Source organism: Cucurbita maxima, unplaced genomic scaffold (assembly GCF_002738345.1).
Source record: "Cucurbita maxima cultivar Rimu unplaced genomic scaffold, Cmax_1.0 Cma_Scf00022, whole genome shotgun sequence".
NCBI lineage: Eukaryota > Viridiplantae > Streptophyta > Magnoliopsida > Cucurbitales > Cucurbitaceae > Cucurbita > Cucurbita maxima.
Window position 1 is genome coordinate 982,095 of NW_019272038.1, and position 11,688 is coordinate 993,782.

Below are 11,688 nucleotides of genomic sequence, written 5' to 3' on the forward strand. Positions count from 1 at the left end.
CAGTCCTTCACCCGCTAACTCATCTAAACCGTTAACTCATGTGGGTCCCTTTTTACATCAGATTTCTTTTTCAAACAAACGGCTGAAGACGAGGGCGCCATGAACGTCGTATACATTGCGTCGCAGAGTATAATACCCTAGTATTTATATTAAAAACTCGAAAAATCTCCGTCGCCGTCATTAATTTTTGTTATGATTATTTTTTGAAAAGAAAATAAAGGCTGAAAATTAAAAAAATTACCCATTTGAGTCTCTCCAAGGAAATACAAGGGCACATCCTGCAATTCCTTTAACCATTTCTGGTAGTTCTTTATTTTTTGTTTGAATTTTTCTATCTTCTTGGATTCTGAAGCTTATTCGAGCTCGAATTTTCGATTGATTCTGGGTTTTCGAAATTTCGTGGAATTGTTCATCTTTGCCTCATGAAGCTGGTTGATGGTTAGGGCTTCATTTCTGGTGCAGTTAGGGCTTTCGACAAATTCATGGCGGCTGCTAATCCTCAGCCTTTGCAAGCGCGTCCTTTCCAGGAACATGTCCAAGTTCCTTCAATGATGGGGGACGACGACGGTGAATATGAAGATGGTGGTGGTGGTGGTGGTGGCGGCGGCGGCGGCGGCGGCGGCGACGTTATGGATGATGTCGAAGAGGCTCGTATGACTTCAGTGAGCGTCGCGAACCTTGGGGGGTTGGTTATGGCGTCTAGAACTAGTGAACTTACGCTTTCTTTCGAGGGCGAGGTTTATGTGTTCCCTGCAGTTACTCCCGAAAAGGTATTCGTCTGTTATCAAAATAAGCATATGCTCCTATTCTCGTAGTTATGTTTAATTTGAACTAGCTGGAGTTGCTGAGACTTTCATGAACCTAACTGGGTGTCTTTTTGCTACTCTGAGTGCCTGAATTTTTTCAAAACAAGCTATGGTAGCCAAGAACAGAGCTTAGGACGTCATCATCTGGAGTTGGAATGGAATGGAGTTTTTTTTTTTTCTGAAAGAAAAATGATAGTGAGAGAGAGATAGATAGTTTGGGTAGACATCCATTACTACGTTTGTTCAAATTTTCTGACTGATAGAACATTCGTACTTATTTCAAAGGGTATATCGTACAATCAATCGCAGATATCAGAATTTTGTTTATCTGTCCTTTCCTGGTCATGTCAAGTTTTTTCTACATTGGGTTACAATGCGATGAAGTAAAAGCTAAAGCAGTAACCACGTTGGCAAGAAGTTAGTTCTGTGAAAAAAAGAAAAAAAAAAGCAAAGAAGAATGGCAATGAAAGCAACTTTTGAAGGAACAGTTAGAACATACAATAGAAATGAAGGCAGAAACTTTTTCTTGTTTTGTCAAGCGATGATATTGGGCATGTGGTTAAATGATGGTGAATTGGCATATTGTTGTTTGCTAGAAAATTTTGAAGTATAAATATTTTGACTGTATGGGGATAATAATCCATTATAGTTTTGAAATGTGTTAACTTTGGATGAGTTACCTGGTTTTGATGTCACAGGTGCAAGCCGTGCTCTTACTTCTTGGAGGGCGTGACGTACCAACCAGTGTACCCACAATGGAAGTACCATATGATCATATTAACAGGGTAATGCTAATCATGGAAATTTTACTTCATATTATGTGGTTATATTCATATATTAGATCTTGCCTACCATCTTCAGGGTATGGTTGACACCCCAAAGCGCTCCAACTTATCACGGAGAATAGCCTCCCTGGTTAGATTTCGTGAAAAACGGAAAGAGAGATGTTTTGACAAGAAAATTAGGTACACCGTACGGAAAGAGGTTGCACAGAGGTAAGATGACTTGGGCTACTATGGCATGGAATCAAAATCTTAGTGAGAAATTTGTACTTTGCACAGTACTTTATAGTTGTTCCCATCCTCTTTTTCTCTCATCGTTCGGTACAAGATGCTTACGGGATATAGTTTACAAAATTCTAGGTCTCAACTGAGGGATATAGCGTGTTAGATAATACACTATCTATATTTATTCTGGTGAATTTTTGCATCCAATATTTGTGATCCAGATTGGGGTGTGAACATGTCCCCTATTTGGTAGCATTGAAATGTCTATCTTGGACTTTGTTCTGCTGCTGTTAGAATAGAATCTCTCATTGGACCGAACTTGATGATTATAATGTAACTTTCCTATACAGAAATTTATGTACTCTAATTAAAACTAGGGTATGCGTGACAACCTTCTTTCTTTTCAAGAAACTAATGTTACTCTGATCTTTTGGGAAATAAAAGAAAATCTCACCTCTGGTGAAACAGTTTTAATAGCCATGCACATTTAATTATTATTATTATTTTTCATCTTTGTTCTAGGATGCACCGTAAGAATGGCCAGTTTGCATCCTTAAAAGAAAGTTCAGGTGCTTCAAGTTGGGAGTCAGCACATAGTTGCCTCCAAGATGGTACTCGTTCAGAAACTGTGTGAGTTCATGTTTTAGTCTGTTATCACTGAGTATGAAATTGTTTTTCAACGATATATTGTTTGGATGTATGTATATATATATATATACCTTCATTAATATTTCTTGTTTCTAAAATATTTTTCAGTTTGCGGAAATGTCAACATTGTGGTGTTAGTGAGAACAATACACCTGCAATGCGTCGTGGCCCTGCTGGACCAAGAACTTTATGCAATGCATGTGGTTTGATGTGGGCAAACAAGGTTTATATTACACATTTCTAACTTAGATGTCCACTTACATCTGTGAATATATTTTCCTTTCTTTTCCTTTTATTATTATTTTTTAAAGGAGCATTTATTTATGCTAACAGAACAAAAATAGAGAAAACCGTGTGCCAAGAAATTTACAAATGTTTTTTCACTAGTGCAGTAGAGATATTGCTGTAATAACCGAGAGGCTTCTATTGTTTTCACCAAGAATCAATGGCAAAAAAATACTCCTCAAAAGAATTCAAAAGGTTGCCCAACAAGAGATCCCACGAGAATTCCTTGATCTTCTCATATATCTTCCTTCCCAAATCACCTCACAGAGATGAAAATCAATGATAACATCACTCTTCTGTGAGATCTAGGAAAATATTTTCGGTTAAAGATCTGTTTCGATGCCCATATCCGTTTATCTTCCGTGGGGCAAGGAGATTTCCAGCTAGCATAGAAGGGGATAGCTGTGCTTGGAGTGCATCTGTTATGCAGATTCTGTCGTGATTTAGGTTGCTAGTTGGGTCCCGATCTGATTTATAGTGGGGTATTACTGTTAAGAAACACTCTAAAGTCCTGGAAAGGGTCGTAGGGCCACTAAGAAAGGGAGAATTGCCCTTCAAAGATTTTTCTAAGTTTGACATTAGATCCATTTTCAACACCAAAGGAAACATGATCAGAATTAAAATTTTAAAGCTTATGTTTTTTACTTTGCTCCGTTGAACCAAATGAAAAACCCATTCGTGAAGAGCAGCCTCTCAAAAGAAGTTGCTCGTTGTTATTTCCAAACAATATTCCTGTCTGAAGACTGAAAAGAAGGTAGTTTTATAAAAATCATGAAGGTGGCAGGGTTATATCCAAGAATACTTTATGGATTTAAAATCTTTATATATTCTATTTCTTCATGCAGTCTTTATTGGCCTTTATCTTCTGCAACATTTTCTTTAGCCTTAATTCATTTTTTTTTACCGGCTTATTTTTTTACAGGGCACGTTGAGAGATCTCAGCAAGGGAGGGAGAAACGTGTCTGTGGATCACACGGAACCTGTATGTGATATAAAAGAAATCACTGTTTTTCATTACTTTTTGAAAATTACTTTTTTAGTTTTCAAAACTTAGCTTGGTTTTTGAAAACATATGTAAAAAGTAGATAACAAAACAAAGAAACCCATAAACCTATAGGTGGTAGTAGTATTTATGAGCTTAATTTTCAAAACCAAAAACCAAATCAAAAGGGTTATGAAATGGGGTTTTGGTGATTGAAATCTTACATTTTACCACTAGTTTGTCTTTGATTCATAGAAAGCTTGGATGCTGTTATTCCATTGATTTAGTTTGTCTTCAATTGATTTGCAGGAAACCCCAATGGATGTCAAACCCACAATCATGGAGGGAGAATTTTCGGGCATCCCGGATGAACATGTACTACTCTATTTTTCTCTCCATTACAAATACTCCTTCCATTTGGCTAGCTTGTGTTATCTGCAAGCCAATGCACATACAATATGCATGCAGGGAACTCCCGAGGATCCTGGTAAAACTATGACTGAAGGCTCGAGTAATCCTTCTGTTGACCTTGATGAGGAGGAAGTATGCCCATATCTCAATCGATTTTAAGCCTCTTGACTTTTATATGACTTTTTTTTTTATTACCTGCATTTGAAAGTTTCTGTTGGATCTTTATCTACCCCTGTTTTCTCTTGCCTTGGAGTAGTTAACTCTGCCCATTCACCCTAAATATCAAACTCCCATTATGAAAATCATCACTTCCACCCAGTTACTCGTGTTGATACTGTACTCTTTATCGATAAAGGTGCTTGTCAGATGTATTTCTTCTCTTCACATGAAAAAGCTTATCTTTGATTTGTATTTTATTATATTATTCACCCTATTGTGTACTTTCATAAGCCATTTTTCGTTCCGTTTGCTCCTTGCTTTTATTGATCGAGCGTTCAATTCAACCTGCTGATGTTCTATGCACCATTCTGCGCATTTGCTATTTTTGAAGCTTGGCAGTATCAGTGGTTACCCTCAGAATTTTGTTTTTGTAATGTTTTTGAAGACTCCGGAGATGAAAACAAAATAAAACCTTGAGCACTTAGCTTCATACTTGACGAGAAAAGTGTGCAACTCCGAAGTAACTTGATGTTCCTTGTGGTGCAGGACATAAATGAAACCACTGGTGGCCAAACAAATTCGTTGCCCATGCAAATTGTCAATGATTCAACAAATGATGATGAGCAGGTATTGCTTATTTTTGTTTTGAAGGATAAATACAATGAATTATCTTTCATTTTAATTCCTTGCAAGTCTAGCGCTTTGGATATCTCATCCAGGTTGCTTTGATATCTGGAATTGAACATATTTTGTCATGCTGTATAAATTCTCTACATCACATTAAACCATTCATCATACGTTAAGAAAACAACATATGGGTTATGTCAAAATAATAACCTGAAAAGAAGTTTAATTATGACCTATATAGCCCTTAAAAGAAAGGAATTCAAACTATTGCAGAAACTACTGCTTTAAACAATTTCATGTGAAGGAACATGGTTTCAATATGCCCAACAAACTCAAAATCTTTTAGAATTCTGAACCAAAGGAACTAAGCATTTATATCAATAGTTGATTAATTGGATCACCACATCTATAATAATCCATAAAGATGGAGCGAGAGCTACTACACAAGATTAACATTTTTTGTTCTGATGCAAAGTAATACTTATCATAATAGTCTGATACTAAACCTATCTTAAACACCATTGTTGCCCCACTTGCCTTTCATTTCATAGGACAATGTTACTTGAGGCCTTTAACAGAGGTACAGTAATCAAATAAATATGCTCCAAGGCGCTCAGGTGACCTTTATGTTTAGATGCTAAAATTCTTGCAAGCCCTGAATTGAAACTTAGTTATAAGTTGTTGGTACTATTATTTGTTGTGCTCCAATGATTCCTCAAGGAGATTACTTGTATGAACCATCTGATGGCCGCCAAGCCAATTGTCAACCTCATATTTTTTTAGATTTGGTGTTGATAGATTGTAAATTCAGTTAAGTGATGTGAATTTGCTGCATTTAATATTGTTTGGGTTGATATTCAATTACTTATACTAGTTTTTATCTTCAGGAACCTCTTATTGAACTTGCTAATCCTTCGGATACCGATATAGACATCCCCACTAACTTTGATTAGAAGGTAAATCGTTTGCTTAGGCAACGGGTCAAGGAGATTTCAAATAATACGTTGGCTGTTAATAATTTCTTGTGCCGTCATAAATCCTAGATGTTAAAAGTTAGTATCAACAATGGAGTGGCAGATAGGACTTGTATAATTACAAAAACGTCCATGACATAAGGTTCAAGTGTGCAGTGGTCATCTTTCAACCCCAGGAGGTTGCACGCTGCTTTCAGCTAACGTTAGATTGTCCGACGATGTTGATATTTCTGCCAGAAACTGTTTGTGTTCTCTGTACAAGTCGAGTTGTTAGAGGATTCACTTGAGTTCTTCCATCAGTTTATGATCTGAGTGATTCATTTAGTAGGGTGGTTACTCTTGATTCAATTTCATTGGAAGTCTTCTTCCATAATTTATCGTCATAATGATGAAGGGATCAAATCCTTGTTGTGTTTGTATCTTAAGATAGACCTTTGTGTTGCTTCTAGTTGACAATGTTATTATATACAATGACTCATTAAGCAATTGGTAATAGAATAAACTTGCACATTACTAGCCTTGTAGTTCCAGTTGATGGACCTCTCCTTCGGGGACCTATTTTGTGTAAGAATATGATGGATGTGCAAAATTGGGAAGATTGTAGTGTTCTTGGTTATGTACAGAAGAAAATTTGAAGGAGATTGATCTGAGATGTTTTGCCATTGGTTCACATTACATTTGAAGAATCAAAGACAGTTTCTTGATTGCACACAAAGCCGAACACAATTGCAAGATGAATAAGATAAAGTGGCATTAATCAGAGCAATCCAGACATGATCTCTTGAACGAATGAACGAATTCGATTGATTCATTGACGTAATCCAAATAAAGGAAGGGCAAGAAGTGATGAAGAGATTTGATGCCTCTACAGAACATAATTAGTAGTTGATCTGAATCAATTTTGTGAAGCAATTCAGAATCAGAAAGAAATAAAAGTTCATGAGGACCTACCCTTCTTTTTTTCTGATCCCCTCTTCTTTTTTTCTGATTCGAGGGGATCCTATTGACTTGTGATGTATCAATTATCATTTTAACGATCAACTTCTCCCATAATGATATCTATGCTACCTAGTATTGTCATAATATCAGCCAATTTCATTCTTTTAACTGAGGAAGAATTTGCAAATTGATAAAACCCGGCGGGCGAATTTTCCATCTCTAAGAAAAACCTTGATCCCCTTTCGGGGGCTTCATATAACAGTCCAAAGAGATGAATGAAATTGATAATCTCTCTAAACTGATTTCATCTAATAATTTTTTTTTAAAAAAATCTCTATCTAGGAGAATTTATTTCAAAGAGGGCATTCCATTTATATATAAAACAGGAAAAAAAAAAAAAAAAATCTTATATGCATCTTTGTTTCTTGTTCCCAGTCACATTACCATTCTTTTTAAAAAGGATTTGGTGTCGACTATATTAAAAGAATATTATTTAATCGTATTTAGTGATAATACTAATTTTTTTTCCCAAGAGAATAATGAAAGTAACTGAACTTGAGAACTTAGGAAACAAACATTATTATTATTATTATATACTATAAACAATATATGAAGGGACAAAATTGGATTTCCAGTTGCTCAAAAATTTATGAGCTAACTGAAACCTTATATATATATATATATATATATATATCTATAGATAAACTAGAAAAATGGGGCGGCTTTATTCTCCATGGGCCATCCTCCATTGTAGATATCTGGCTATTATTTGTCTTCTCCATGAAAGGAGGATTCAAGCTTCTCCTTCATTTGTTGCTCCAGCTGCCATAAGCTCCTCTTTCATTTGCTCAAGCTGCAGCTGTTCCTGTTCAGTAAAATCTCCAAATGATGAGCCGCTAGAAGAATCGCTTTCATCATATGCGATGGCTTCCCTTGGGGACAACGGCAGGGACTCGTCCCTCTGTTGAGGAGATGAATCTGTGACATTGCATTTCTCAGTGTCAGAGACAGAATAAAGATATCAAAGAAAGAGTTGAGAAGTGGGGGAGATACCCTTCTGTCTGGCTTGGAACTTTTTAGTATGGCGCCTAATAAGCTTCTTTGCTTTAGTTATAGTGAGCTGCCGAGCAAAAGGCGAGAACTCAGCTTCAGTGTCACTCCAGTCTCCTGGGAAATCACCATCAGCTTCTCCCCTCATTGTGCGCAACACGAATGCTTTGGCCTTGCGACGCTGATTGTTGAAAAGACCCCTGATTGATGTAACAAATCCGTCACCTGCCCCATCGGCTGGCCGCTTAAGCCAGGTTACTGGATTTTGGTCCGACTTTAGTACTAGAGCCCCTTCATTGTCGCTCAAATTGAAGTCGGTGTCAGGAACCAGCAGATTGGGGTGTTCCTTTTGAGTATGTGCTTTGTCTTTGAATTTCTTACCCTGCACGAGTGGAGGTGTTAGATTGTAAATAACTGACCTCAGTAATCTAGAATATAAGCTCATAAATTTAAAGGTGGTGATGAAAATTCACCTGCATTCCTGTAACAGACTTTAGAACTCCCCAGATGATATGCTTTTTAACTCGAGAGAACAGCCTACGCCAAGTGCCAGTGAACTCAACACGATGAAATGTATCCATCAGCAGCTTTAGATCATTGACAACAAATCTTGATCCTTCGTAGGTAACCAGCAACTCAACCTGTTTCAATAGTTCGTTGAGTGATTTGTTTCATTAACTGATTCAACGACAAATTTATAGACTGAGCTAACTAACCTGGCTAATCTTGATATTGTGGAACTCCATCAACTTTCGAGGTCTGGCTCTTTTCTCATCCTGAGGCTTAATCACCTTTTTCTCTTCGGATGAGCGACCAGCTGCTTTGAGAGCTTTGGGATCTTTCAATTTATTAGCTGATTCATCTGGTTGCTCACCAGAGCCTAATGGTCCACTTTTGGTGATGCTCTGCAAGACAAGTTCAGTAGCAACAGACTCGGCTACAGTCTCTTCCCAAGATCTATCAAAAGAAGATGTTCTTCTTAACTCGGAGCCTGAACTGCTGCCAGCATTAGACTTGGGGTTTTGTGACTTTGATGCCTGCAGAAAGTATCGGACAATTGATGAGAAAAGGAGCATGATACAAAGGAGGAATACAACTCATATACAATCAATACCAGCGATCTCAACAGAAGAAACCAATGATCATAAGATAATTAATTATTATCAGAAAAGAAAACTGGCCCCATGAGCCACAAGTGAGCTTAATAAACTCACTTGAGAGGATTCGGCGCTGGCAGATCCTTGACCACCGAGGGAGAAACCTAATTTGGAGAACATCTCTAACTCTTTTGATGTGGACACTTCACCTTTCTTTACGCGCCTTGAGCCTGCAGCCGTAGAAATTTTCCAAGCTTCCTGCAGCAAAAATTGAGCCACTCATGATCTATACTTGGGGAAAACTAAAGTAGAAGGCTGCCTTTCGCCTAGGAGTTGGATCCCAAAAGAAACAAGGCCTTCAACTCACCTGCCGTCTCTGTGAATCTTGATCTTCTTCTGAAAAAAGGTACCCCCACATCATCCGATACATTGCCTCAGTCAAGTGAATTTTGAGGGGATAAATGTCTACCTGTAAGAGTAAAGAATAACACGTTAAGAAAACAATCATGTACTGTGGATTAGATCACAAAATTATAATGATGAAGATAATTCTGCTTAATTGAATTTTTTTGGGAAACAGAAATTACTATGATATTATTTTCAAATGTTGAAGTGGTTCATATGACAAATGCACCGGAAGATTCATGATACAACAAACCATTCAAAGTAAAAAAGAGAAAACAAAAAAAAAAGAGAATCAGTTGCTGCAACCCATCCACACCTCCCATGCAACCACAGTTAACTATATGATCATCCACAACGCTAATGGAACATACAAGATAAGGTGAATGGAACAAGCTCAAAGGGTCCTTTTAGCTACCACCGCAAAACATCCAAATTGACGATGTCATTGAATCAAACATTCTCATACTATGCATCCTATAAAAGAAATGCTCACCATAATAAATTTGTACGAAGTATACTTGAACATTTGGAGAAAACAAAAGCGCTTATATTACCTGTAACATCTCAAGAAGTGAATTTCCATCCCTCGGAACTCCCTGCTTTGCATGCACTCGAACCATGACTAATCTGCAGCCATTAAAGTAGATGCTGTAAATTTCTGAAGAACCACATGAAGCAATTAGTACCTAAAATAATTACACAAGGAAAACCAGGAACTTCATTTTGAAGGGGCATTCGAGTATCCAATAAATAACAGAATTGCCAATCCCACTCTTGCATTTAGACTTTCTTGAAGTAAGTGCATCAGCCTTAAGGTCAACCAGAGAGAGTCAACAACCCATGAAGGCGTGAATAATAACAATCCAATAGTGAACTTCAGAATCATCCATGCTAATAATAATCCATGTGGGGTTGAAAATAATAATCTCGAATCATCCAAAAGCAAGGATTATATGAGAACTTCAGAAGGAAATTAGCATGTTATCCAATGAAAACCAAATACTAAGGGGATAGGGATGTAGCCTAGACAGACTTGTAATACTTTCACCAAGAGGCAGGAGAAACAGATAAAAAAGAGCTGAAAAAGAACGTACTTTCCCCAGTCTGGTGGAGGATTCCATGCTGATAGAAGCATGTCAGACTTGGCATTGGCCAAGCAATTTCGTATAACAAAATTCTTCGTAGTAAACTGAGCAATGCCAATATCTTTGTAATCACGGTCAAAATCATAAAACTGTAGTAACAGATGGTAACAAGTATTACTTACAATAATCAAGCATTACCATAATTGTAGATATATAACAAAAATATTATTGAATATCATCCCAAAAAAGAAAAGAAGAAAAAAAAAACCGACAAGCATTAGTATACATCAAGCCTGACCTCAAGCTAATTCACAGCAATTTTTAAATAATATTACTAGATTTTACTGCTGAGATTTCACCAATCCTGAAACCCTGGGTAATTTGTAAAAATTTGAAAAATCAAACAACCGTGATATTCTTGACATGAAGCATCTAAACCAACTAGCATAGTTGCAACTTCTTTTGGATAGGAAACATGAAAATGTATTATTAAAGAGAATCATACAGAAAGGAGGAGATGAGATATCCCAACCACACCATCCTAGTTGAAACTACAAGAACTCTAGATAATAAGATATCAAGAGAAACTTGCTGAAAGACGAGCATTTTTAGAGTTTGGAACATTCAGAGAAGAGCATTTATAAATTCTGCTTCTCTTTTTGCTGTTTATATGTATGTATGTGTATATATATGCATAGGAAATTTAGAAATGAAGGACTTTTTAGACTCTCACCATGTCATTTAGTTCAGTTTCTGCAAAAGGTTTACCATCAACAAGCATGCTCCAGACAACTTTGTCAATTTTCAAAGAAATCCGCATAGCATATGAAGGACTTTTGTTCTTCTCCTTCTCCATCAATCGTGCCTGAGCAGCATCCTGAAGAGCCACCCTTAACGATGCATATGCCGTTTTCCTAGATTTTTGTGCATTTACAAGCTCTCTCTTCAATCCTTGCACCTGGAAAGATGCACTTTGAGTATATATCTATCGAGTTAAACAATAAGGCATAAGAAGAGTAGGGTTATGCACTATAAACTTAAGTGTATGCAAAGAGTATCTTATAAGCAAAACGTCACTGACTAGGCTACCGTCACCACCAAAAGAATGTGCAAGTATGTAGACTGTAACTCCATAGAAATCTTGATTTAAGTTTTAATTTGCAAAAAAAAAAAAAAAAAAAAAAAAAAAAAAAAAAAAAAAAAAAAAAAAAAA

At 36.8% G+C, this 11,688-nt stretch overlaps 2 protein-coding genes across 6 annotated transcripts in view; one reads left to right on the plus strand and one right to left on the minus strand.

Moving 5' to 3' along the window:
* The first annotated feature begins 205 nt into the window (after nt 1–205).
* Nucleotides 206–6,419, plus strand: LOC111495925 (GATA transcription factor 19-like). Of its 5 annotated transcripts, none has more exons than XM_023146095.1 (10): nt 206–302; nt 463–770; nt 1,505–1,591; nt 1,668–1,801; nt 2,336–2,443; nt 2,570–2,684; nt 3,669–3,728; nt 4,038–4,271; nt 4,845–4,925; nt 5,813–6,419. In XM_023146095.1, the coding sequence occupies exons 2-10, from the start codon at nt 483–485 to the stop codon at nt 5,876–5,878; spliced, it is 1,173 nt and encodes a 390-aa protein (XP_023001863.1). In that variant the 5' UTR covers nt 206–302; nt 463–482; the 3' UTR covers nt 5,879–6,419. The 5 variants fall into 5 exon arrangements, with proteins under 5 accessions (XP_023001863.1, XP_023001862.1, XP_023001864.1 ...); XM_023146094.1 differs by having other exon boundaries at nt 209–302; nt 404–770; XM_023146096.1 differs by lacking the exon at nt 206–302 and having other exon boundaries at nt 309–770; nt 5,813–5,881; nt 5,969–6,419.
* Nucleotides 6,420–7,412: 993 nt separating this feature from the next.
* LOC111495916 (protein SABRE-like) overlaps nt 7,413–11,688 on the minus strand; it is a 20,513-nt gene continuing 16,237 nt past the window's right edge. Inside the window, exons 15-23 of the mRNA XM_023146077.1 lie at nt 11,209–11,433; nt 10,485–10,624; nt 9,945–10,017; nt 9,353–9,454; nt 9,103–9,243; nt 8,605–8,925; nt 8,362–8,529; nt 7,892–8,270; nt 7,413–7,816 (exon numbers count right to left, since the gene is read on the minus strand). Coding sequence (XP_023001845.1) covers nt 7,632–7,816; nt 7,892–8,270; nt 8,362–8,529; nt 8,605–8,925; nt 9,103–9,243; nt 9,353–9,454; nt 9,945–10,017; nt 10,485–10,624; nt 11,209–11,433 — 1,734 coding nt within the window. The 3' untranslated portion in view covers nt 7,413–7,631. The remainder of the gene's footprint in view (nt 7,817–7,891; nt 8,271–8,361; nt 8,530–8,604; nt 8,926–9,102; nt 9,244–9,352; nt 9,455–9,944; nt 10,018–10,484; nt 10,625–11,208; nt 11,434–11,688) is intronic.